The sequence below is a fragment of the Salvelinus fontinalis genome, chromosome 9, assembly GCF_029448725.1.
Source record: "Salvelinus fontinalis isolate EN_2023a chromosome 9, ASM2944872v1, whole genome shotgun sequence".
Classification (NCBI taxonomy): Eukaryota; Metazoa; Chordata; class Actinopteri; order Salmoniformes; family Salmonidae; genus Salvelinus; species Salvelinus fontinalis.
Window position 1 is genome coordinate 49,079,310 of NC_074673.1, and position 26,726 is coordinate 49,106,035.

Below are 26,726 nucleotides of genomic sequence, written 5' to 3' on the forward strand. Positions count from 1 at the left end.
TTTTCGCCATGCTGAAACGCTCTCTGGGTTCCCTGAGGCGTGGCTAGTTACGAGGCAAAGTATCCTAATTATTATGATCTCATTAGAGAACTAAAATCACAATCCTATCATCACAAAAACATTCTCTTCATCCTTGATATTTTCTACACCACGTAAAGGATGTGAACCTGATACACACAAAAGCTCCAAGTGTAAAAGCTCCTCAAGTGACAATGTTTTCGTTATAACATCTTTATACAATTTTTTTAAGTAATCAGAGAGGGCTCTGTAGACACTGATCCACTGTCCTGATCTTTGGATCCTGACAGGAGTCTTTATTTTGTTGCTTTTATTTCAAATTTTATTTAGGTATTTAAAAACAAATGCATTGTTTGTTAAGGGATTGTAAGTAAACACCTGTTGTCTTCGGCGCATGTCACAAATAACATTTGATGACACAACTTTGCAGTATTACATTTTTTTATTTCTTACATTATTAGCCCAGGATTTTTTTGTGTGTCATTACATACAGACGGAAATAACTTTTGGATATCAGAGCGGCAGTAACTCACGACTGGGAATACGACTTTCCCGAATTGGATCCTTTGTTTGTACCCCCCAGGGCAATTGAACTGATTCCAGATGCTGATCCAAAACACCGCCGGTGGAGAAGAGGTATTCAGAGTGGACTTCTATTCCAACTCAGGAAACGCGCACACCATCCACCGCTTCCGAGTATATTACTCCCTATTGTTCAGTCTCTGGATAATAACGTAGACGAGCTCAGGGCGAGAATCTCCTTCCAGAGAGACATCAGGGATTGTAACATACTCTGTTTTACAGAAACATGGCTCTCTCGGGATATACTGTCTTTGTCCATTCAGCCAGCTGGGTTCCCAGTATATCACGCAGACAGGAATAAAGAGCTCTCTGGGAAGAAGAAAGGTGAGGATGTATGTTTCATGACTAACCACTCATGGTGTGATTGTGATAACATACAGAAACTCAAGTCCTTTTCTTCACCCAACCTAGAATACCTCACAATCAAATGCCAACCGTATTACCTCCCAAGAGAATTCTCTTTGGGTAAAGTCACAGCCATGTATATTCCCCCACAAGCCGATCCCACGACGGCCCTCAAAGAACTTCACTGGACTTTATGTTAACTGGAAACCACTTATCCCGAGGCCGCATTTATTGTAGCTGGGGATTTTAACAAAGCAAATTTGAGGAAAATGCTACCGAAGTTCTATCAACACATTGACTGTAGTACCCACGCTATTAAGACACTCGACCACTGCTACAACTTACGGGAAGCCTACAAGGCCCTCACCCTTCCTCCCTTCGGCAAATCTGATCACGACTCTGTTTTGATCCTCCCTTCCTATGGGCAGAAACTCAAACAGGAAGTACCCGTGCTAAGGACTATGCAACGCTGGTCTGACCAATTGGAATCACGCTTCAAGATTGTTTTGATCACGCGGACTGGGATATGTTTCCGGGTAGCATTCGAGAATAACATCTGATGAATACACAGATACGGTGACTGAGTTTATAAAGAAGCGTATAGGAGATGTTGTATCCACTGTGACTATTAAAATCGACTCTAACTAGAAACCGTGGATAGATGGCAGAGTTCGTGCAAAACTGAAAGCACAAACCACCGCATTTAACCATGACAAGGTGACTGGGAATATAGCTGACTACAAACAGTGTAGGTATTCTCTCCGTAAGGCAATGAAACTGGCAAAACGTCAGTATAGAGACAAAGTGGAGTCACAATTCAACGGCTCAGACACAAGACGTATGTGGCATGGTATACAGACAATCACGAACAACAAAGGGGAAACCAGCCACGTCGCGGACACCGACATCTTGCGTCCGGACAAGCTAACAACTTTCTTTGCTCACTTTGAGGATAACAGTACCACCGACGCGGCCCGCTACCAATGACTGTGGGCTCTCCTTCTCTGTGGCCGACGTGAGTAAGACATTAAAGCGCGTTAACCCTCGCAAGGCTGCCGACCTAGACGGCATCCCTAGCCGCATCCTCAGAGCACGCGCAGACCAGCTGGCTGGATTGTTTACGGGCATATTTAATCTCTTCCTATCCCAGTTTGCTGTCCCAACATGCTTCAAGATGTCCACCATTGTTCCTGTACCCAAGAAAGCAAAGGTAACTGAACTAAATGACTATCGCCCCGTAGCACTCACTTCTGTCATCATGGAGTGCTTTGAGAGGCTAGTTATGGATATCATATCACCTCTAGTTATCATATCACCTCTACCTTACATGACACCCTAGACACACTTCAATTTGCTTACCGCCCCAATAGATCCACAGACGATGCAATCGCCATCGCACTGCACACTGCCTTATCCCATCTGGACAAGAGGAATACCTATGTAAGAATGCTGTTCATTGACTATAGCTCAGCATTCAACACCATAGTAACCTCCAAGCTCCACATTAAGCTCGGGGCCCTGGGTCTGAACCCAACCCTGTACAACTGGGTCCTGGACTTCCTGACGGGCCGCCCCCAGGTAGGTGAAGGTAGGAAACAACACCTCCACTTCGCTGATCCTCAACACAGGGGCCCCACAAGGGTGCGTGCTCAGCCCCCTCCTGTACTCCCTGTTCACCCATGACTGCGTGGCCACGCACGCCTCCAACTCAATCATCAAGTTTGCAGATGACACAACAGTAGTAGGCCTGATTACCAACAATGACGAGACAGCCTACAGAGAGGAGTTGAGGGCCCTGGGAGTGTGGTGCCAGGAAAATAACCTCTCACTCAATGTCGACAAAACAAAGGAGCTGATCGTGGATTTCAGGAAACAGCAGAGGGAGCACATCCATATCCACATCAACTGGACCGCAGTTGAGCAGGTGGAAAGCTTCAAGTTCCTCAGCATACACATCACTGACGATCTGAAATGGTCCACCCACACAGACAGTGTGGTGAAGGCGCAAAAGCACCCAATGTCACAGGAAAACAACCACCCGAGCCATTGCCTGTTCACCCCGCTATCATCCAGAAGGCGAGGCCAGTACAGGTGCATCAAAGCTGGGACCGAGAGACTGAAAAACAGCTTCTATCTCAAGGCCATCAGACTGTAAACAGCCATCACTAGGTGGCGTCCACCCGGTTACATAACCCTGCACCTTTTGGCTGCTTCCCCATTGTCACGCCCTGGCCTTAGTATTATTGGTTTTCTTTATTATTTTAGTTAGGTCAGGGTGTGACATGGGTTATGTTTATGTTTTTGTTGGTTTTGGGTGTTTATTTGGTAAAGGGGTTATGGGGTGGAGTATATGGTTTTGTGTTGAGTGTATATGTCTAGCGTTGTCTATGTTGGTTAGTTATCTAGGAGAGTCTATGGTTACCTGAATGAGTTCCCAATTAGAGACAGCTGATTTCGGTTGTCTCTGTCTCTGATTGGGAGCCTTATTTAGGGTAGCCATAGGCTCTCATTGGTTGTGGGTAATTGTCTATGTAAGAACGTTAGTAGCCTGTATGTTTGTGCACAACGTTTGTAGCTTCACGGTCGTTTTGTTATTTTGTTGTTTTGTTAAAGTGTTTTTGTGTCGTGTTCATCTTCGTGTTAAAATAAAAGAAGATGGCATATTTTCCAACTGCTGCATTTTGGTCCGTTAATCCGCCACACGATCGTGACAGAATTACCCACCATAGGACCAAGCGGCATGACCAGCGGCAACAGGAGCAATACAAGGACGAATTGGAAAGAGATGGACCTTGGGCGCAAACTGGAGAATATCGCTGCTCTCGTGTGAAAGGTGAGGCAGCCACAGCCCAGGAGAGGTGGTTTAAGGAGGCAGCTAGGAGACGTGGATGGAAGCCGGAGAATCAAGCTCGAAACCGGAATTATGAGGGGACACGTCTTGCACGGAAGCCCGAAAAGCCTGTGAGTAACTCCCAAAAATTTCTTGGGGGGGGGCTAAGGGGTTGTGGGCCAAGGGCAGGTAGGAGACCTGCGCCCACTTCCCAGGCTAACCGTGGAGAGCGGGAGTACGGGCAGACACCGTGTTACGCAGTAGAGCGCACGGTGTCTCCTGTACGTATGCATAGTCCGGTGCGGGTTATTCCACCTCCCCGCACTGGTAGGGCTAGATTGGGCATTGAGCCAGGTGTCATGAGGCCGGCTCAACGCGTCTGGTCTCCAGTGCGTCTCCTCGGGCCGGCATACATGGCACCTGCCTTACGCATGGTTTCCCCGGTTCACCTACATAGCCCGGTGCGGGTTATTCCACCTCCCCGCACTGGTTGGGCGACCGGGAGCATTCAACCAGGTAAGGTTGGGCAGGCTCAATGCTCAAGAGAGCCAGTACGCCTGCACGGTCCGGTATTTCCGGCGCCACCTCCCCGCCCCAACCCAGTACCACCAGTGCCTCCTCCACGCACTAGCCTTATGGTGCGTGTCTCCAGCCCGGTATCACCAATTCCGGCACCACGCACTAAGCCTTTTGTGCGTCTCCAGAGTCCTGTGCATCCTGTTGCTGCTCCCCGCATTAGCCCTGAGATGCGTGTCCCCAGTCCGGTACCACCAGTTCCGGCCCCACGCACTAGGCCTAATGTGCGTCCCCAGGGTCCAGTATGCCCTGTTCCTGCTCCCCGCACTAGCCCTGAGATGCGTGTCCCCAGCCCGGTGCCACCAGTCCCGGCACCACGCACCAGGCCTACAGTGCGCCTCAGCCGGCAGGAGTCTGCCGTCTGCACAGCGATGACTGAACTGCTCGTCTCCCCAGCGCCATCTGAGCCATCCGTCTCCCCAGCGCCATCTGAGCCATCCGTCTGCAATGAGCCTGCAAAGCCGCCCGTCTGCCATGAGCCTGCAAAGCCGCCCGTCTGCCATGAGCCTACTGAGCCGCCCGTCTGCCATGAGCCTACTGAGCCGTCCGCCAGACAGGAGCCGCTAGAGCCGCCAGCCAGACAGGAGCCGCTAGAGCCGTCCGTCAGACAGGATCTGCCAGAGCCGCCAACCAGACAGGATCTGCCAGAGCCGCCAACCAGACAGGATCTGCCAGAGCCGCCAACCAGACAGGAGCAGCCAGATCAGTCAGCCAGCCATGAGCAGCCAGATCCGTCAGCTAGCCATGAGCAGCCAGATCCGTCAGCTAGCCATGAGCAGCCAGATCCGTCAGCCAGCCATGAGCAGCCAGATCCGTCAGCTAGCCATGAGCAGCCAGATCCGTCAGCTAGCCATGAGCAGCCAGATCCGTCAGCTAGCCATGAGCAGCCAGATCCGTCAGCTAGCCATGAGCAGCCAGATCCGTCAGCTAGCCATGAGCAGCCAGATCCGTCAGCCAGCCATGGGCCATCCCTCAGTCCGGAGCTGCAGTCCCTCAGTCCGGAGCTGCAGTCCCTCAGTCCGGAGCTGCCATTCCTCAGTCCGGAGCTGCCCCTTACCCTGGTGCTGCCCCGTACCCTGGTGCTGCCCCTTACCCTGGTACTGCCCCTTACCCTGGTACTGCCCCTTACCCTGGTACTGCCCCTGACCCTGGTACTGTCCCTGACCCTAGTACTGCCCCTGACCCTGGTACTGCCTCTTACCCTGGTACTGCCCCTTAGTCCGGAACTGCCCCTGAATGCAATGGGGTTAAGGTGGAGGGGGGTCGTTTGGAGGAAGCCTAGGAGGTGTTTAGGTACTGTGGTGACGTGGGGACCGCGACCAGAGCCGGAGCCGCCACCGTGGATGGAAGCCCACCCAGACCCTCCCCTAGACTGTGTATGGTGCGCCCGGAGTTCGCGCCTCAAGGGGGTGGTTATGTCACGCCCTGGCCTTAGTATTATTGGTTTTCTTTATTATTTTAGTTAGGTCAGGGTGTGACATGGGTTATGTTTATGTTTTTGTTGGTTTTGGGTGTTTATTTGGTAAAGGGGTTATGGGGTGGAGTATATGGTTTTGTGTTGAGTGTATATGTCTAGCGTTGTCTATGTTGGTTAGTTATCTAGGAGAGTCTATGGTTACCTGAATGAGTTCCCAATTAGAGACAGCTGATTTCGGTTGTCTCTGATTGGGAGCCTTATTTAGGGTAGCCATAGGCTCTCATTGGTTGTGGGTAATTGTCTATGTAAGAACGTTAGTAGCCTGTATGTTTGTGCACAACGTTTGTAGCTTCACGGTCGTTTTGTTATTTTGTTGTTTTGTTAAAGTGTTTTTGTGTCGTGTTCATCTTCGTGTTAAAATAAAAGAAGATGGCATATTTTCCAACTGCTGCATTTTGGTCCGTTAATCCGCCACACGATCGTGACACCCATATACATAGACTTGAAATCACTGGCCACTTTAATAAAATGGAACACTAGTCACTTTAATAATGTTTACATATTTTTGCTTTACTTATCTCATATGTATATACTGTATTCTATTCTACTGTATTTTAGTCTATGCCACTCCATCATCGCTCATCCTAATATTGATATATTCCTTAATTCCATTCTTCTACTTTTAGGTTGTGTGTATTGTTGTGAATTGTTAGCAATTACTGCACTGTTGAAGCTAGAAAAACAAGTATTTAACTACACCCGCAATAACATCTGCTAAACATGTGTATGTGACAAATAAACATTTATTTGATTTGAACATGAAAATGTATTTTTTTATTTAGAAACGACAAAATACCTCAATATACCTGTATCTTATGTAAATACAATATTTAGCTAAATTATTTGGTATTTTAGTTTGATACGTTGGTCTTTAGAGTATCTCAGTCAGGCTTGTGGGACCACATACAAATGACTGAGCAAGCATCACTCCATAAACTCCTGACTCACACATAACCCTACACCTTGGGTGAGCAACACAGATCTAGAGAGAGCAGAGTTTCCATCACTTACTTCAGTTTCTCTGAACCTACACAGCATTTGACATATGAGGAGAATCTGTGACAAAAGCTCTTTAAGCGGCCAGTAAATCAGCGAAATCCTATTAGTTGTATGACTTGGAGGAGGAAGAAGTAACAGAGTCAGGCAGTGGTATATTGATGTTAATTAAATGGCCCTGAGAGCTGCAGTATTTATCTCCCCATCCCAACACACATAAAACAAACACATTCGCTTCCCCAGACAGACTCATTACAAGAGAATTGGTGCTGTTGAGCATTTTATATAGCTGAGAGAGGTAAACTGCCAGTCTTCTGTTGACTGCAGCTACATGGCTCTCTGTGGAGTCAACACACCTTTCACCTCTAATCTTTGACCTTTAGAATTTACATCATCCAAGCTCAGGTCACACAAACCTACAATAGTCCTTTTCTTTGAATTGGATGAGAAAGATGCTTGAGAAACTGTTTAGTATGTCCATCCTACTAGTACATAGTTGTCTGTCAGTACGTCCATCTATCTGTGATGTCTGCGGTGTGAGTAGTAATTTCATCCAGTCTTACCTGTTCCAGGTGACAGTCCCAGAGACTCTCTGCATCTCTCCCAGAGCTGCCAGCAGCAGGGACGACTTCCCACAACCCACCTGGCCCACGATCATAGTCAGCTGACCTGAGAGACACACACACACACAGAAGACATGAGTGGAAAATAGAGCGATTAGAGAGAAAGATAGAGAGAGATGGAGGGATAGGAGGAGGGAGTTGTAGTGATTCCTCTAGTGATTCCTCTGATAGTGTATGAATACCATGGCATTTAACCTTCCTCCAGGATCAGAGCCTTACCAAAGGGAACATTGATGTCTACGTTAGACAGGGTGGGAGGTCCGTCTGTCCAGGTGAAATATCCGCTGGTTATCTGGAGAGAGAAAAATAAATAAAACATTACACACACCGATCAAAGCAAATGTCAAACACTGAATGTCAAGCAGTCAGATCAGGAGAGGCTCCCTGGCAGCACACTGATGAGACTGAACGACAGATTGAACGTCTATCTAGTCCTGCTACCTCCCACTCACCCTGAAGCAGAGGTCTTGGCCCCTCTCCTGGGGGGGCGGGTCGCCTCCCTTGTGGCTGTAGTTGTTCCAGCAGTCTTCCCTGGGGGGCCTCTTCCTGTTCACCACCTTCAGGGGCTGGGAGGGGCGCAGGGAGGGAACAGGCCATGGCTTAGGCTTTTTAAAGGACAACTATGGACACCACAGAGAGTAGTGGTGGAGGTGGTGGGTGGTGAGTGTAAGTGAGGTGGAGGAAGGAGGATAGAACATACAGAGTGAAGAGAAACCGTTAATAATTCATTGAAGTGCACTCTGCCTGTGAGTGAGTGGTTGAGTGTGTAAGAATTGCTGGGGGCAGGAAAGTCTCTTTGTGGGAGCGCTGTGTACTTGCGTGTGTGTGTGTTTGTGTATGCAAGTGTGTGTGTGTGTGTGGATACGTTCGAATGTGTTCATGTGTGTGTGTGTCCCTACTCACCACAGCCTGGTACTTGCTGTTGTGGTTGCTGGGGCCAGCGGGCATGGTAGCGTTAGGCTCCTGCTCGTCTCCAATCTCATCACTACTGAAGAACTCACTCAGCTTCTGGGCACTGAAGAGAGAACAGGGGAAGCCACAGATCCATTTCACATTTTCACATTCCAGAGTGGGTTAAAAGAAGGAAAAGTTACCGCATTGAAGATGGGATAGGGAACAACACATTTAAAATGCACAGGTAACTCTCCTGGTAGAATCATCTGATCAAAGAATGTTAAAAATGGAGAAGTGAAAAGGTTTAATTTCCCAAAGCAAGTCTCCAGACAATCTGAAATGACTAAAGTAAAAAAGTATTCAGTTTTTATGTTCCTTCAGCTACCTGCTTCAGTACATCTGGAATAAACTAAGCCATAATGATTAGTATAAGCTTGGAATACAATACAGGCCTTGCTGTACATCTACCAGTAAATGAGGTTCAGTCAGCTGTGACATACTCCTACACTCCAGGCTATTCAGCGAGCCACACACCGCATCATTCATTTGGAGAGTTCTTATTGGACCATACATTTTGTAGAATATGACTCAGTAAGCTGAAGCTGAGGCTTGGGTGGTTGGGGTCTTTGCCGATTTTCCGGGCCTTCTTTTCACACCGCTGGTATACAGGTCCTGGATGGCAGGGAGCTCGTCCCCAGCGATGTATTGGGCTGCCTGCACAACACTCGGTAGCACCATGCGATCGAGGGCGGTGCTATTGCCATACCAAGCAGTGATGCAGCCAGTCGATATGCTCTCAGTGGTACAGCTGTAGAACCTTTCCAGGATTTGAGGGCCCATGCCAAATTTTTTCAACCTCCTGAGGAGGAAGAGGCGCGCCTTCAACATGACCGTGCGTGTGTGTTTGGACCACTAAGTCTTTAGTGATTTGGACACTGAGCAACATGAAACGGTCTACCAGCTCCACTGCCGCCCCATCGATGTGGATGGAGGCGTGCTCGGCCCCCGTTTCTTGTACTCCATGATCGACTCCTTGGTCTTACTGACGTTGAGGGAGAGGTTGTTGTTCCGGCACCACACTGCCAGGTCACTGACCTCCTCCCTGTACGCCGACACATCTTCGCCTGTGATCAGGCCTGCCACCGTCGTGTCGTCAGCGAACTTGATAATGGTGTTGGAGTCGTGCGTGGTCACACAGTCGTGGGTGAACAGGGAGTACAGGAAGGGACTAAGCACACACCCCTATGGGGCCCCCGAGTGGTGGAAGTAATGTTGCCTACCATCACCACCTGGGGGCGGCCCATCAGGAAATCCAGGATCCAGTTGCAGAGGGAGGTGTTTAGACCCAGAGTCCTAAGCTTGGTGACGAGCTTGGCGGGGATAATGGTGTTGAACGCTGAGCTGTAGTCAATGAACAGCATTCTCACATAGGTATTCCTCTTATCTAGGTCGGTGAGGGCAGTGTGGAGGGCAATTGAGATTGAGCATAATCTATGGATCTGTTGGGGTGGCATGCAAATTGGAGTGGGTCAAGGGTGGCTGGGATGGTAGAGTTAATGTGTGCCATAACCAGCCTCTCAAAGCACTTCATGATTACAGAAGTGAGTGCTACAGGGCGGTAATCATTGTGGGATGAAGCCTTAGAATTCTTAGGAACAGGGATGATAGTAGTCATCTTAAAACACGTGGGGATTACAGACTGGGACAAGGAGAGGTTGAAAATTACAGTGAATACGCTTAGCAGCTGTTGGGGCCGTCGGGGCCCGCAGCCTTGCAGGTGTTGACCTGATTAAAGACCCTTTTCACCTCGGCCTCAGAGAGCGAGATCACCCAGTCCTCTGGGTCGGTGACGGCCCTCACGCCATGTTGTTGTTGTCAAAGGATGCATAAAATGCATTGCGTTCTTTTGGTAGTGAGGCATCGTTGGGCAGATCTCCGTTTTGGTCTTCCTTTGTAATCCGTAATAGACTGTATTGTGTGCGAGGATCTCTTGAACCAAAGCCAGTGCAGTAGAGTAGAGCAGGCAGCATATGTTCCAGCTCCAATGCAGAATGGCAGCAAGCAGATGGTACTATTGACGGCTAGGTCAATACCAGGCTGTTACAGGGATCATAAGGTCATCTTGACCATAAACGGAACAACAGACTTAGGTTACCCGTGAGATACAGCATCACATCCAACCTGTTGTCACCATAGAGATGAATAACGATAGGATCTCTATGGCTGTGACTCAGTGCAAGTCATTGCGTGTCATTGAGTAAGGAACTAGCGGTTTCAGTGGGATACAAATGGGATGTAGATTGACAATTTCTCCGTCACTGGTTCGACAGGATTAGGATACACGTACTGCCTCCATTTACCAGAGATCAGTTCGACCCCATTGATTTTCTCGAGACTTCCATTCATCCTCTCAGGATGCAAAGCAATCCCCCCACTCTGTATGGATGACTGATTCAACAAAGTACTGAGTAAAGGGCCCAAATACTTATGTAAATGTGATATTTCATTTATATATATATGGGTTAAATAGTCGTCCGTCCGTCCGCCCCCCCATCAATCTACACACTAACCATAATGACAAAGCAAAAATAGTTTTTTAGAAAATGGTGCATACAGTATGCATGTGTATATATATATGGTGGGGGGGTGGACGGACGACTAATGGTGCATACAGTATGCATGTGTATATATACACTGCTCAAAAAAATAAAGGGAACACTTAAACAACACAGTGTAACTCCAAGTCAATCAAACCTGCTGGAGGTCATTTTGCAGGGCGCTGGCAGTGCACCTCCTTGCACAAAGGCGGAGGTAGCGGTCCTGCTGCTGGGTTGTTGCCCTCCTACGGCCTCCTCCACGTCTCCTGATGTACTGGCCTGTCTCCTGGTAGCGCCTCCATGCTCTGGACACTACGCTGACAGACACAGCAAACCTATTTGCCACAGCTCGCATTGATGTGCCATCCTGATGAACTGTACTACCTGAGCCACTTGTGTGGGTTGTAGACTCAGTCTCATGCTACCACTAGAGTGAAAGCACCGCCAGCATTCAAAAGTGACCAAAACATCAGCCAGGAAGCATAGGAACTGAGAAGTGGTCTGTGATCACCACCTGCAGAATCACTCCTTTTTTGGGGGTGTCTTGCTAATTGCCTATAATTTCCACCTTTTGTCTATTCCATTTGCACAACAGCATGTGAAATTTATTGTCAATCAGTGTTGCTTCCTAAGTGGACAGTTTGATTTCACAGAAGTGTGATTGACTTGGAGTTACATTGTGTTGTTTAAGTGTTCCCTTTATTTTTTTGAGCAGTGTATATATATGGTGGGGGGGTGGAGGGGGGGGGGGTTGAAAGGACGACTATTTAACCCATTTTAGAAGAAGGCTGTAACATAACATTTCAAATGCTCTATATATGTTTATGATGTTTGAAGCAGTCGTTATGCTATTATGTATGATAGGATGGGTAATGAGGAATAGGGTAGAAGGTTGACAACACAATTACAGCAGTTAATCAAATTGTCAATTTAGAAGAAGTCAATGTTACTGACAGAAACAGACAGGTGTTTTAGTGATTGACTTCAATTTAGCTTCACCTCAATTACACTTTATTTTGGTAAATCTGACATGAATTCAGCTTAACTCAACATTAACAGAAAACTGTAATTTAGACAATAATTTGGGGTATTATCAACAGTCAAATACTGTGAAATGTTTTACTGCAGAATACTGTAAATGATGGTGCATTGTGGGAAAATTGTGTGAGCATGGATATAATTGCTATATTTCGAATGGTACACTGTAAATACTTTCCTTTAACAGTACATTACTGTAAAGAAAGCACTTTATTTTGAATGTATGGTAACATACTGTACTTTATAGTAACTTACAGGTAACTAGCTGCCAGTAAGTTACCGTAAAAACAAGTTACATTTGTTACAGTGTATTGTAATTCCATCCCACAGAATACAGTACCCTACTGTATTTTTTAAGCACCAAAAACCTTTTGACCACTAGTGGTTGCATGGCATTGTTGTTTCTGTCTCATTAACATATTTTGAGAAATGCCTTGTAAGAGGCTATATTTGTTGCATCCGTTAGTGAGAGTAAACAGCAAGTCTTCAACCTTCAATGGTTGAACATTTTTCCATGTTCTTTTGGTCTGTTTTGCCTTGTAGTCACTGCCAGTTTGGAAACATTTGTTAAGGCTTCTAGAAGTGCAAAGTGATATAAAACACCAAATATTCATTGATATGCTGTAATGTGTAAACACATTACCTAGTAACCATCCTGCTTGCACCTGTAATTACAGTAAAATACAAACCCCTCCCCTCAGTGAATGTCATTCATTATGTTTACAGTAGCATTACATTTTTTACAGTATAATACAGTCAATTCTATGGTATTGTACTGTGTGTCATTACACAGTTCTTGCTTTGAGACTGTATTAAAATTACAGTAGGTGTACTGCAATGTGAAATACAGTAACTTACCTACCACTAGTAAGTGTCTGTCCATGATACACAGCTCACCTGACCAGGGCTTTGACTGTGGATCGCACCACGCTGGAGAGTAGGAAGAGAGGAGTGACCAGGATGTGAAACAGGGATAAGGACGCGAAGGCCACAGCAGGCGACAGGTCAGCCTCCTCAGAGATGTGCACATGGACCACAAACGTCTACAGGAAGATGACGGGAGGAGAGAAAAATATTAATATCACTCCAGTAACCAGCAAAGATACTGTGAGTGAGGTCTGAATCCTGACTCAAGATGCAAGTGAGCAACACAAACGTTTACATAAATCTTGCATTAACGTCAATGGGCGATGTGTGCTATAGTCTGACCTGTGCGCGCATCCAATACAGGATTTGGCCCTGAAAGAATAAATATCCTTCAGAAAGACTGACTAATTTAAATACTTTTGCCATTCAGTCAGTTTGTGGTGAACTTGAGCATTTCCACTTTAGGGCTAAACAATGAGAGATAGATAAGCACATTACGGTCTCCAAAACACACAATCTCTCACTCTCTCTCTCTACCATAAATATAACTGGGATTTACAGTGGCCATGTCAAAAAACCTCCAGTGTCCCTGTGAAATGTCACTGGCCATCCTTTGGAAAGCAGAAACATGCCAGTCTGACTGACTGCGTTCTGAGTGATACCACTCTAGTCTGGACTGGTCTGTCTTGTGCCCTTCACTTGGGAAAAGGGATTCTATTCTCTGTAAAAGCCCATCCACTGAAAACAATACCCAGACCAGTGTACAGTATGCAGCTTATTTTTAAAGGTGAAATGGTGGTTAGAACATGCTGTTCTATGGTGAACAATGTGAGGGAGGACAGATATTGGGGTAGTCTGTAGACAAGTAGTAGGCATGCCACCTATCAGATATGAATAGGAATTTATGAGTGGAATTAATACTCACAGTCAGGACAGCAGCGATAGGGATGGCTGCATTCATGAATACTGAGAAAGAGGAGACACAGACAACATTAGATACATGACAATGTGGTTCAGATACTGTACAGACAGTTTGTTCCAGAGACTGAGGATACTTTAGACGCAGTGTCTTTCTCCAGGAACTCAGCTCAACTGAATGGCTTGAAGCGGCTGTTGTCCAGGACTAAGCTAGAGCATCAGCGCTGAGAAAGGCAACGGTTTTTGTAGTTCTGTGTTTTTTGATTCATGCAGCGCGACATCTCCTTCGCATAGAGTTGATCAGGGTGTTGATTGTGGACAGTGGAATGTTGTCCCACTCCTCTTCAATGGCTGTGGGAAGTTGGTGGATATTGCCGGGAACTGGAATACGCTGTCGTACACATCGATCCAGAGCATCCCAAACAGGCTCAATGGGTAACATGTCTGGTCAGTGTGCAGGCCATGGAAGAACTGGGACATTTTCAGCTTACAGGAATTGTGTACAGATCTTTGCAACATGGGGTTGTTCATTATCATGCTGAAACATGAGATGGATGAATGACAAGACAATGGGCCTCAGGATCTCATCACGTTATCTCTGTGCATTCAAATTGTCAACGATAAAATGCAATTTTGTTCTTTGTCCGTAGCTTATGCCTGCCCATACCATAACCCTAATCGCCACCATGGGGCAATATGTTCACAACGTTGACTTCAGCAAATCGCTCGCCCACAAAACACCATACACGTGGTCTGCGGTTGTAAGGCTTATGGTAGAGAAATTAACATTCTATTTCTCTGGCAATAGCTCTAGTGGACATTCCTGCAGTCAGCATCCCTCAAAAATTGAGACATCTGTGGCATTGTGTTGTGTGACAAAACTGCACATTTTAGAGTGGCCTTTAATTGTACCTAGCACAAGGTACAATTAAAGTTTTTTTTTTTTTTTTAAATCTTTATTTTAACAGGGAAAACAGACTGAGACCTGGATCTCTTTTACGGCTGTGCCCTGTGTAAACATGTTGACATGTACAGTTTTAGACATACAGACAAGAACATTTCAAAACATTCACAATTCAACAGAAACAATCACAGACAACATCATATTGATCCTCCATAAGCATTTTAAAATGGGCAAGGGACACCAGAGTGTCTAACTTAAGTTGGATCTGCAGTTTGTTCCATAAATAAGGTGCAAAGGAACTGAAGGCAGTCCTACCCAACTCTGTGGAGACCACAGGAGTCTCTAAAGTAATCCACATCTGTGATCTGGTTTTAAAATTAGTACATCTTGTGGAAATTAATGATGATATATATGGAGGTAGTTTTAAAAGAAGTGCTTTATAAATAAACAAGAGAGCATGTTGCTCTCGCCTCACAGATAGAGAGACCCAACCCACATGTTGGTATAGGATACAGTGATGAGTTCTGTAACTATCACCCGTGATAAACCTGAGTGCACAATGGTAAATAGCATCCAGTGGTTTTAATGTGTTTGCCGATGCATGCATATAGATAATATCACCATAATCTAAAACGGACATAAAAGTAGCCTGCACAATTTTTTTCCTATTTACAGAGGACAGACAAGCCCTGTTTCTGTAAAGGAATCCTATCTTGAATTTGAGCTTTTTTCCCAATTCAGTAACATGTTTTTTAAAAGAAAGCCTATCATCTAACCATACCCCTAAGTATTTATATGCAGAGACCTTATTGATTTGAGTACCATCCAAGCTAGTGATTACAAACGTGTTTCTAACTGAGAGTTTAGACCTAGAAAAAAACATGACATTTGTTTTCTTAGCGTTTAAAACAAGTTTAAGCTGTAAAAGAGACCCCTGTAGTATCCTAAAATCAGACTCCAACTGCATTAAATCTTGGTCCGCTGTTGGAGCAATAGAGTACATCACTGTGTCATCTGCATATAAATGGAATTTACAATATCTGACATCATCACCAATGTTGTTTATATAAAGTGAGAACAATAGTGGGCCAATTATTGAACCCTGAGGGACCCCTTTAAGTAACTGTAAGGGGTCAGACTTGACCCCATCGACCATGACGGCTTGAGTTCTATCTTTAAGATAGTCATAAAACCATCGGCAGGCATCAGTGCCCAGTCCTATAGATGACAGCTTACTCAAAAGGATAGCATGGTCTACAGTGTCAAAAGCTTTTGACAAATCTACAAACAGCGCAGCACAGTGCTTTCTATCGTCTAAGGCTTTTGCAATATCATTTACAACAAGCATAGTGGCCGATGTGGTACTGTGTTTAGATCTAAAACCAGATTGATTGGTACTAAGAATACTGTTAGCAGAAAGAAAAGATTGTAACTGTTTGTTGACTATAGATTCTAGAATCTTTACCAGACAAGGGAGCCTAGAGATGGGTCGATAGTTATCCAAATCACTACCGTCACCTCCCTTATGTAATGGCAGAACAAAAGCTGCTTTCCACACCTTAGGGATATTTCCTGTGCTTAATGTTAGATTAAAAATGTGTGCTACTGAACCAGCAATAATAGGTGCAGCACACTTAAGTAAGTACGGGTCTAAATTGTCAGCGCCTAAGGATTTCTTAGTATCAATGGCACACAGGGCAATTAGAACCTCTGCTTCAGTTATTTTCTGGAAACTAAAAACAGGGTTACCATTTTTCAGAGTAACGGTTGAAAAGCAAGACGAAAAATCAACTAACTGGCCAGTACCACAAAGTCCACTTTTCCTTTCAAATAAAAAACCAGCAGAGATGAAATGTTTATTAAAAGCATCACAAATATCATTTTTTTCAGTTAGAATACAGAGGTCTGAGGTAATTTGCTTAGGAAGAGAAACAGCAGAATTCCCCCGTTTCAGTGAATTAACGGTTTTCCAGAATTTTGCAGGATCTCCTGCAGAATCTGTCATAGCATTAAGGAAGTAATTTGATTTTGCCTTTTTGACAGCTGCAGTACATTTATTTCTCAATTGCCTAAAAAACAGCCAATCAGCTGGAGTACCTGTTTTCCTCGCCAAGGCCCAGGCCCGATTCTTTTGCAGGAAAAGACCTGACAATTCAGGAGAGAACCAAGAACTGGTTCGGTTTCTTACTCTGTGATTCTTAAGCGGGGCATGTTTATCAGACATAGAGGTAACAATAGAAGAGAAAAAAGCAAGGGCTAAAACCGGGTCCAGAAAGCAGCAAGTGGATAAAAGCTCAGAGTGATATAAGTCAAGGATAAAAGCTTGCTGTGAGAAATGTTTATAATTTCTCTTAGAGATTATACAGGGATCAGAGTGTTTCAGCCTGGTATCTCTGATACAAGCAATAGGGCAGTGGTCACTGATATCATTTGCAAAAACCCCACTGGCTGTGTATTTATGGGGGGTATTTGTTAGAATAATGTCTAGTAGAGTGGATTTTACTGGGTTCTTAAAGTTGGGACGGGTTGGTTTAGTTATCAGCTGAATTAGATTTAGCTCAGTACAAATGCCTTTTAATTTATCGGATATTGGTGAGAGCCAATCCAGGTTAAAATCTCCCAAAATCAGTAATTCAGAGTTTGCATAATTAGACAGTATATCAGATAAATTGCATAGAGTACAAGGAGGAGCTGAGGGGGGGCGATATACCCCTGCTAGAGTTAAATGAGCATTATTACCAAGTACCACGTTTAAAACTAGACATTCATATTGCTTTGAGACAGAGGTTGATATGGACACAAACATTTAAGCAGCATTTAACATAAATCGCAATACCACCACCTCTACCAACTCTATCAGTTCTATAAATATTGTATCCAATCAACTGAACATCTGAATCTGGCACAGAATCACACAGCCACGATTCAGATACAATCAGAACGTCAACATTTGATTGTGAGACCAAAATTTCAATAAAGTCCAACTTTTGGATCAGGCTTCTAGCATTCAAATGAATTATTCCAATACCATTGCTACGGGAATTCATATCAGATGGAGTATCCAAGGTAGCACCTGAAGCTGCACTAGATGAGCAATAAACCATTTTCGAGCTATTGACAGAGCTCAATTTTATGGGGACAAGATTACTACTAACAATACCTCTCTGCATGTGAGTAGTATTCGCAATACGGTGATTGGACAATAAACTAGGAATTGCAGAAGGGATGTTAACTGTAGTTTGTTCCATATTTGCAATTGAGGAACTAATTAATGAAACTGGGAGAAGAGCATTGAACATAGTCTGATAGGGGAGCGTACAATCCCAAAAGTCAACCCCCGAGAATACACAACGTCAGGTATCAAAGGCTCTACATGAGGCAAGAGTAAGAGACATGTTGGTGGAGAGGATGCTAGAGCCATACCTGTTAAGATGTAAATTGTCCTGAAGAAATAGACCTGGTCGGTCTGTAAAAGCTGCAAAGTTATCCACAAAAGGAATTCTCATCGTGCAGCAGTATCCCTTAAGCCAGGTGTGTAATTGGCGTATACGACTAAAAACCATATCCGTGTAGCGTGGGGATGGAAATGGACCGGAAACAACACACTGCTTCCCAGATTCCAGCAGCGTATTTATCAATGTTTTAAAATCGTCTCTCAATTTCTCTGACTGCTGGAGTTTAATGTCATTTGACCCAACATGGACAATGACAGTTGAAGCGGCGGAGTGCTTGCTAATAAGTAGCGGTAGCATGGAATCTAGGTCAGAGATCCTAGCGCCAGGGTAGCAGAAGGTCTCAGCTTTCCGGATTGAAACGTTTCGGACCATGGATGAACCCACCACGAGAACGGAAGGACTACAGATGGGTTTATTGGGTAAATGACGGGGCCTCTCCCGGGTGATCTGCCTCCTAGCAGGTTGAGGGGGGCTAGCAGCTGAGACTGACGATCTAGTGGCAGGCAAGGAGCGCAGATGAGTGTGCTTGGGCACTTCCACCTGAGAGTGAGATGGCAGCAGTAGAGATGAAGCGGAGGGACCCTGTACAGTATGATTGGAATGCACTTCCAGGTCTTCCAGGACCTTGAATCTCCTCCCCAATTGTAGCACCTCCGAAACATTTGATGGATTCCGTTTCCTGGAGTGCTTTCCTCCCCGGACAGCAATCCAGGCATCCTGAGGCTGAGTAGAAGGGGTGGAACAGACCAGGCCCTTCGGTTTAGCTCCTAGTCTGGGCCATGGCTCATTTAAGGGAACCGAATGGAGTTTCACAGTTACAGGCTCCCCAGAAGTGGAGGTGCCGAGCCAGGGGCAGGTGACGTCGTCGATTTTGGAGGTGGTTTGTATAACCATGGAGTCCAGGAGTTCTTCGTCCTCCTTGATCTGGCGCAAGACAGATACTCTCCCCTCCAGCTCAGCGACTCTCTGGCTCAGGTACTGGCAGGTGGTACATCCAGGGGCGAGCGAAGCCATGAGAGACAGGTGGGTTTGGGCCCGGAGGCTAGCAGTTAGCAGTTTGTTTTTAGCCTAAAGCCAGCTTTTTGCCGAACTTTTCCAGAGAGAAAAAACACTTTCCATCCACCATGGAGCGAGATTCCGGGACGAAGATTCCGGGACTTCATAAAAGAGTGCACACGGGAGAATCCTTAGTCCTGCTCTGACTGTGGAAAGAGTTGACTGAACAGCCTAAAATTACACCAGCGAACACACTCGGAGAGAATCATGCTGTTTCATCAGTTTCTTGATATGCCACACCTGTCAAGTGGATGGATTATCTTAGCAAAGAAGAAATGCTCACTAACATAGATGTAAAATGTGAGCACAAAATTTGAAAGATAAGCTTTTTGTGTGTATGGACAATTTCTGGGATCATTTATTTCGGCTTATGAAACTTTTTTGAAACTTATGAAATTTTTGATTTCTATTAATTTTTAGATTTTTATTTCAAATTCAGTTTAGTTTCAGTTGTTTTTCCGACTTGATTTACTAGTTTTTATTCAGTTTTAGTTTGATAAAAACATTTCTATTTAGTGTTTACATTATTTAGTTTCAGTTTAGTGTTCGTGACAGAAAGTAGCCTATGCATGGGAGGCTAGGAGGCATGTATGTATTGTAAGTTCTTCCCTGTTAGCTAGTGATAGCTAGTAGTCTTGGAAATCCCAGACCTAGAGCAACAGCACTACGTCTGGGGAGGACGTCAGATTCTTTTGGACATTTCTATGAATAAAAATCGTTTCGGGCGGATCCTCTTCAGACAGACTCTCCCAAAAAATCCAGAGTTTGGGTAGGGGGGGCCAAGCATGAAAACTCTAACTCAAGTCCTTCTGTTCACCTGACTTAGAATTCCTCACAATCAAATGTTGACCGCATTATCTACCAAGAGAATTCTCTTCGATTATAATCACAGCTGCATATATTTCCCCCCAAGCAGACACATTGACGGCCCTGAAAGAACTTTATTTGACTCTATGTAAACTGGAAACCACATATCCTGAGGCCGCATTCATTGTAGCTGGGGATTTTAACAAGGCTAATTTGCAAAAAAACCTCCCTAAATTCTATCAGCATATCGATTGTGCTACCAGGGCTGGTAAAACCCTGGATCATTGTTATTCTAACTTCCGCGACGCATATAAGGCCCTCCCCCGCCCTCCTTTCGGAAAAGCTGACCACGACTCCATTTTGTTGCTTGCAGCCTGTAGACAGAAACTAAAATCAGGAGGTATGTGGCAGGGTCTACAGTCAATCATGGATTACAAAAAGAAAACCAGCCCCGTCGCAGACCAGGATGTCTTGCTCCCAGACAGACTAAACAACTTCTTTGCTCGCTTTGAGGACAATAAAGTGCCACTGACACGGCCTGCTACCAAAACCTGTGGACTCTCCTTCACTGCAGCCGACGTGAGTAAAACATTTAAACGTGTTAACCCTCGCAAGGCTGCCGGCCCAGACAGCATCCCCAGCTGCGTCCTCAGAGCATAAGCAGACCAGCTGGCTGGTGTGTTTACGGACATATTCAATCAATCCTTATCCCAGTCTGCTGTTCCCACATGCTTCAAGAGGGCCACCATTGTTCCTGTTCCCAAGAAAGCTAAGGTAACTGAGCTAAACGAATACCGCCCCGTAGCACTCACTTCCGTCATCATGAAGTGCTTTGAAAGACTAGTCAAGGACCATATCACCTCCACCCTACCTGACACCCTAGACCCACTCCAACTTGCTTACCGCCCAAATAGGTCCACAGACGACGCAATCGCAACCACACTGCACACTGCCCTAACCCATCTGGACAAGAGGAATACCTATGTGAGAATGCTGTTCATCGACTACAGCTCAGCATTTAACACCATAGTACCCTCCAAACTCATCATCAAGCTCGAGACCCTGGGTCTCGACCCCGCCCTGTGCAACTGGGTACTGGACTTCCTGACAGGCCGCTCCCTGGTGGTGAGGGTAGGTAACAACATCTCCACCCCGCTGATCCTCAACACTGGGGCCCCACAAGGGTGCGTTCTGAGCCCTCTCCTGTACTCCCTGTTCACCCACAACTGCGTGGCCATGCACACCTCCAACTCAATCATCAAGTTTGCAGACGACACTACAGTGGTAGGCTTGATTACCAACAATGATGAGACGGCCTACAGGGAGGAGGTGAGGGCCCTCGGAGTGTGGTGTCAGGAAAATAACCTCACACTCAATGTCAACAAAACAAAGGAGATGATCGTGGACTTCAGGAAACAGCAGAGGGAGCACCCCCCATTCACATCGACGGGACAGTAGTGGAGAAGGTGGAAAGTTTTAAGTTCCTCGGCGTACACATCACGGACAAACTGAATTGGTCCACCCATACAGACAGTGTGGTGAAGAAGGCGCAGTAGCGCCTCTTCAACCTCAGGAGGCTGAAGAAATTCGGCTTGTCAACAAAAACCCTGACAAACTTTTACAGATGCACAATCGAGAGCATCCTGTCGGGCTGTATCACCTCCTGGTACGGCAACTGCTCCGCCCACAACCGTAAGGCTCTCCAGAGGATAGTGAGGTCTGCACAACGCATCACCGGGGACTACCTGCCCTCCAGGACACCTACACCACCCGATGTCACAGGAAGGCCATAAAGATCATCAAGGACAACAACCACCCGAGCCACTGCCTGTTCACCCCCTATCATCTAGAAGGCGAGGTCAGTACAGGTGCATCAAAGCAGGGACCGAGAGACTGAAAAACAGCTTTTATCTCAAGGCCATCAGACTGTTAAACAGCCACCACTAACATTGAGTGGCTGCTGCCAACATACTGACTAAACTCTAGCCACTTTAATAATGGAAAAATGTATGTAAAAATGTATCACTAGCCACTTTAAACAATGCCATTTAATATAATGTTTACATACCCTACATTACTCATCTCATATGTATATACTGTATTCTATACCATCTACTGCATCTTTACATCTTTATGTAATACATGTAACACTAGCCACTTTAAACAATGCCACTTTTATATGTTTACATACCCTACATTACTCATCTCATATGTATATACTGTACTCTATACCATCTACTGCATCTTGCCTATGCCGTTCTGTACCATCACTCATTCATATATCTTTATGTACATATTCTTCATCCCTTTACACTTGTGTGTATAAGGTAGTTGTTGTGGAATTGTTAGGTTAGATTACTCGTTGGTTATTACTGCCTTGTCAGAACTAGAAGCACAAGCATTTTGCTACACTCGCATTAAAATCTGCTAACCATGTGTATGTGACAAATAACATTTTATTTGATTCTTTCCGTAGCATGTAGGCAGACATCTCAGAACGTCGGGATTCAAAACCAAAGTTAGCAGGCAAAACCTTTGCCGTGGTTTTAGTGAAGGTAGATGAGGCAAACTAGCAAAATGCAGATTTTTGGCAAATGTTTCACAAAAATGTGCTTATGGGGGAAACATTTGTTGGCATGTGGCCTGATTGAACCATTTATGCAGGGATTGGTTAAAATTGTGAGCCCTCCTTTTGTATTGCGGTGATCGTACAGTTGAATGCGGTAATATTGCAGAGATTTTACTGATTTGTGCGCAGATTGGATGTATGCAGGGAATTGTTGATTTTGCTAAATAATTTGCGATTGCAGAATCTTAAATGTAAGACGAGATGTTCTTACATTTACATATTGTAGAAGGACTCATGCAGAGTTGAGAGGGGTAACATTTTTGTGTAGGGCATTTTCCTCTCCAATGAGTGAATCAGCTACGTGACTGTCCACAGAGGCTAGTGAAAACTTAACAATTATTTGTACTGCATGCTAAAAGTCCATCACCTATTTGGGTGTTGTTTAGTTGGTGGAAAGGGTAAAGTAAAGGCAAAGTGACCTACTAGATATGGATGTATAGAGGGAGGTAAGGTTACCTACTAGATATGGATGTATAGAGGGAGGTAAGGTTACCTACTAGATGTGGATGTGTAGAGGGAGGTAAGGTAACCTACTAGATGTGGATGTGTAGAGGGAGATAAGGTAACCTACTAGATATGGATGTGTAGAGGGAGGTAAGGTAACCTACTAGATGTGGATGTATAGAGGGAGGTAAGGTAACCTACTAGATATGGATGTGTAGAGGGAGGTAAGGTAACCTACTAGATGTGGATGTGTAGAGGGAGGTAAGGTAACCTACTAGATGTGGATGTGTAGAGGGAGGTAAGGTAACCTACTAGATATGGATGTGTAGAGGGAGGTAAGGTAACCTACTAGATATGGATGTGTAGAGGGAGGTAAGGTAACCTACTAGATGTGGATGTGTAGAGGGAGGTAAGGTAACCTACTAGATGTGGATGTATAGAGGGAGGTAAGGTAACCTACTAGATGTGGATGTGTAGAGGGAGGTAAGGTAGCCTACTAGATATGGATGTGTAGAGGGAGGTAAGGTAACCTACTAGATATGGATGTGTAAAGGGAGGTAAGGTAACCTACTAGATGTGGATGTGTAGAGGGAGGTAAGGTAACCTACTAGATATGGATGTGTAGAGGGAGGTACGGTAACCTACTAGATGTGGATGTGTAGAGGGAGGTAAGGTAACCTACTAGATATGGATGTGTAGAGGGAGGTAAGGTAACCTACTAGATGTGGATGTGTAGAGGGAGGTAAGGTAACCTACTAGATATGGATGTGTAGAGGGAGGTAAGGTAACCTACTAGATGTGGATGTGTAGAGGGAGGTAAGGTAACCTACTAGATATGGATGTGTAGAGGGAGGTAAGGTAACCTACTAGATGTGGATGTGTAGAGGGAGGTAAGGTAACCTACTAGATGTGGATGTATAGAGGGAGGTAAGGTAACCTACTAGATATGGATGTGTAGAGGGAGGTAAGGTAACCTACTAGATGTGGATGTGTAGAGGGAGGTAAGGTAACCTACTAGATGTGGATGTGTAGAGGGAGGTAAGGTAACCTACTAGATGTGGATGTATAGAGGGAGGTAAGGTAACCTACTAGATGTGGATGTGTAGAGGGAGGTAAGGTAACCTACTAGATATGGATGTGTAGAGGGAGGTAAGGTAACCTACTAGATGTGGATGTGTAGAGGGAGGTAAGGTAACCTACTAGATGTGGATGTGTAGAGGGAGGTAAGGTAACCTACTAGATATGGATGTGTAGAGGGAGGTAAGGTAACCTACTAGATGTGGATGTGTAGAGGGAGGTAAGGTAACCTACTAGATATGGATGTGTAGAGGGAGGTAAGGTAACCTACCAGATATGGATGTATAGAGGGAGGTAAGGTAACCTACTAGATATGGATGTGTAGAGGGCGAAGGCCTGCAGGCTGGTGAGCTCCTTGCCCCTGGTCTCCTCCACACTGTGACAAAAGATGTGTTCCCAGGCGTACAGCTTCAGTAGCTTGATGCCCCGCAGCAGCTCATTAGTCTTCTTCAACCGCTCACTGGAGTACTCCTTTAGGATGATACACACACATCTGAATGACTGGAATATTTCTATACCAAAATACACGCAAACATCTGCATTGCTTGCTGTTTCAGTCTGGGTTTCTGTATAAGCACTTTGTGACATCTGCTAAATAAATGTGATTGATTGATTGATTGATTGATTGACTGACTGGAGTACACTTGTACAGTATCACAACACAGACAAACATAGTCCTACACCATAGTACACACAAGTATGTCAGAACAATATAATTGCCATGAAAGATACAGTATTTAATCTCAGACAATTAAGCCAGTGAGATACACACTGTATTACAGTAGCATGGTATTATAGAAATGAGCAGTGTATTTGGAGAAAAAGGCAGACAAAGCAGAAAGACATGTTACGTGATTAATGAAGAGATTATGGTTGAAAAATCAAAGTTTTCCTTAACAATCCATTTGGTTATTATCAATAAGATAAAGGTTATCCAAGGGTTCTGAGGGTGTGTGTGTGTGTGTGTGTGTGTGTGTGTGTGTGTGTGTGTGTGTGTGTGTGTGTGTGTGTGTGTGTGTGTGTGTGTGTGTGTACTGTAAAAGGACCACACACCATAATTTATAAGTATTATGACATGATCAAATCAAAACATACCCAAGACTGTTTGCCAAGATGTGAAAACGTGTTATAACATCAACCTTGGGGTGGCAGGTAGCCTAGTGGTTAGAGTGTTGGACTAGTAGGAAGGTTGCAAGATCGAATCCCCGAGCTGACAAGGTAAAAATCTGTCCTTCTGCCCCTGAACTAGGCAGTTAACTCACTGTTCCTGGGTCGTCATTGAAAATAAGAATTTGTTCTCAACTGACTTGCCTAGTTAAATAAAGGTAAAATATTAAAAAAATATATTTAAAAAACATATTACCATGTAATTACATAGTAATACCCACATAACTACTATGTTGTTACTACAGTTATTACTGTGTAGTTACAAAGTAATAGGAGCAACTTAATGTAAATACTGCCCATCTGGCCATGACTGAAAAACGCTTTGGATAAAAGTGTCAGCTAAATGGCATTTACAGTGCATTCGGAAAGTATTCAGACCACTTGACTTTATCCATATTTTTTTACGTTAGAGACTTATTCTAGAATGGATTAAATTGGTCCCCCCTCATCAATCTACACCGAATAGCCCATAATGACAAAGCAAAATGATTTGCTAATTTATACAAATGTTTTATTTTTTTAAATATCACAGTATTCAGACCCTTTAATCAGTACTTTGTTGAAGCACCTTTGACAGTGTTTACAGCCTCAAGTCTTCTTGGGTATGACGCTACAAGCTTGGCACACCTGTATTTGGGGAGTTTCTTCCATTATTCTCAGCAGGTCCTGTCAAGCTCTGTCAGGTTGGATGGAGAGCGTTGCTGCACAGCCATTTTCAGGACTCTTGGGAGCTGTTCGATCGGGTTCAAGTCTGGGCTCTGGCTTAGCCACTCAAGGACAAATCAGAGACTTGTCCCGAAGCCACTCCAGCGTTGTCTTGGCTGTGTGGAAGGTGAACCTTCACCCCGGTCTGAGGTCCTGAGGGCTCTGGAGCAGGTTTTCATTAAGGATCTCTCTATACTTTGCTCTGTTCATCCTTGCCTCGATCCTGACTAGTCTCCCAGTCCCTGCCCCTGAAAAACATCCCCACAGCATGATGCTGCCACCACCATGCTTCACCGTAGGGATGGTGCCAGATTTCCTCCAGATGTGACGCTTGGCATTCAGATCAAAGAGTTCAATCTTGGTTTCATCAGACCAGAGCATCTTGTTTCTTATGGTCAGAGAGTCTTTAGGTGCCTTTTGGAAAACTCCAAGCGTGCTGTCATGTGCCTTTTACTGAGGAGTGGCTTCCGTTTGGCCACTCTACCATAAAGTCCTTATTGATGGAGTGCTGCAGAGATGGTTGTCCTTCTAGAAGGTTCTCCCATCTCCACAGAGGAACTCTAGAGCTCTTTCAGAGTGACCATCGGATTCTTGGTCACCTCCCTGACCAAGGCCCTTTTCCCCCGATTGCTCAGTTTGGCTGGGCGGCCACCTCGAGGAAGACTCTTGGTGGTTCCAAACTTCTTCCATTTAAGAATGATGGAGGACACTGTGTTCTTGG

The 26,726-nt window shown here is 45.0% G+C and overlaps 1 protein-coding gene across 7 annotated transcripts in view; it reads right to left on the reverse strand.

Moving 5' to 3' along the window:
- LOC129862742 (ATP-binding cassette sub-family C member 8-like) overlaps positions 1-26,726 on the reverse strand; it is a 131,421-nt gene that overhangs the window by 47,880 nt on the left and 56,815 nt on the right. For 5 of the 7 annotated variants that reach the window (XM_055934662.1, XM_055934661.1, XM_055934663.1 and 2 more), the window contains 7 exons: positions 24,442-24,604; positions 13,769-13,809; positions 12,874-13,019; positions 8,351-8,462; positions 7,900-8,067; positions 7,667-7,739; positions 7,388-7,493 (listed from right to left, as the gene is read on the reverse strand). In XM_055934662.1, the coding sequence (XP_055790637.1) occupies positions 7,388-7,493; positions 7,667-7,739; positions 7,900-8,067; positions 8,351-8,462; positions 12,874-13,019; positions 13,769-13,809; positions 24,442-24,604 (809 nt within the window). The remainder of the gene's footprint in view (positions 1-7,387; positions 7,494-7,666; positions 7,740-7,899; positions 8,068-8,350; positions 8,463-12,873; positions 13,020-13,768; positions 13,810-24,441; positions 24,605-26,726) is intronic. The other 2 variants (XM_055934666.1, XM_055934665.1) reach the window with 1 other exon arrangement.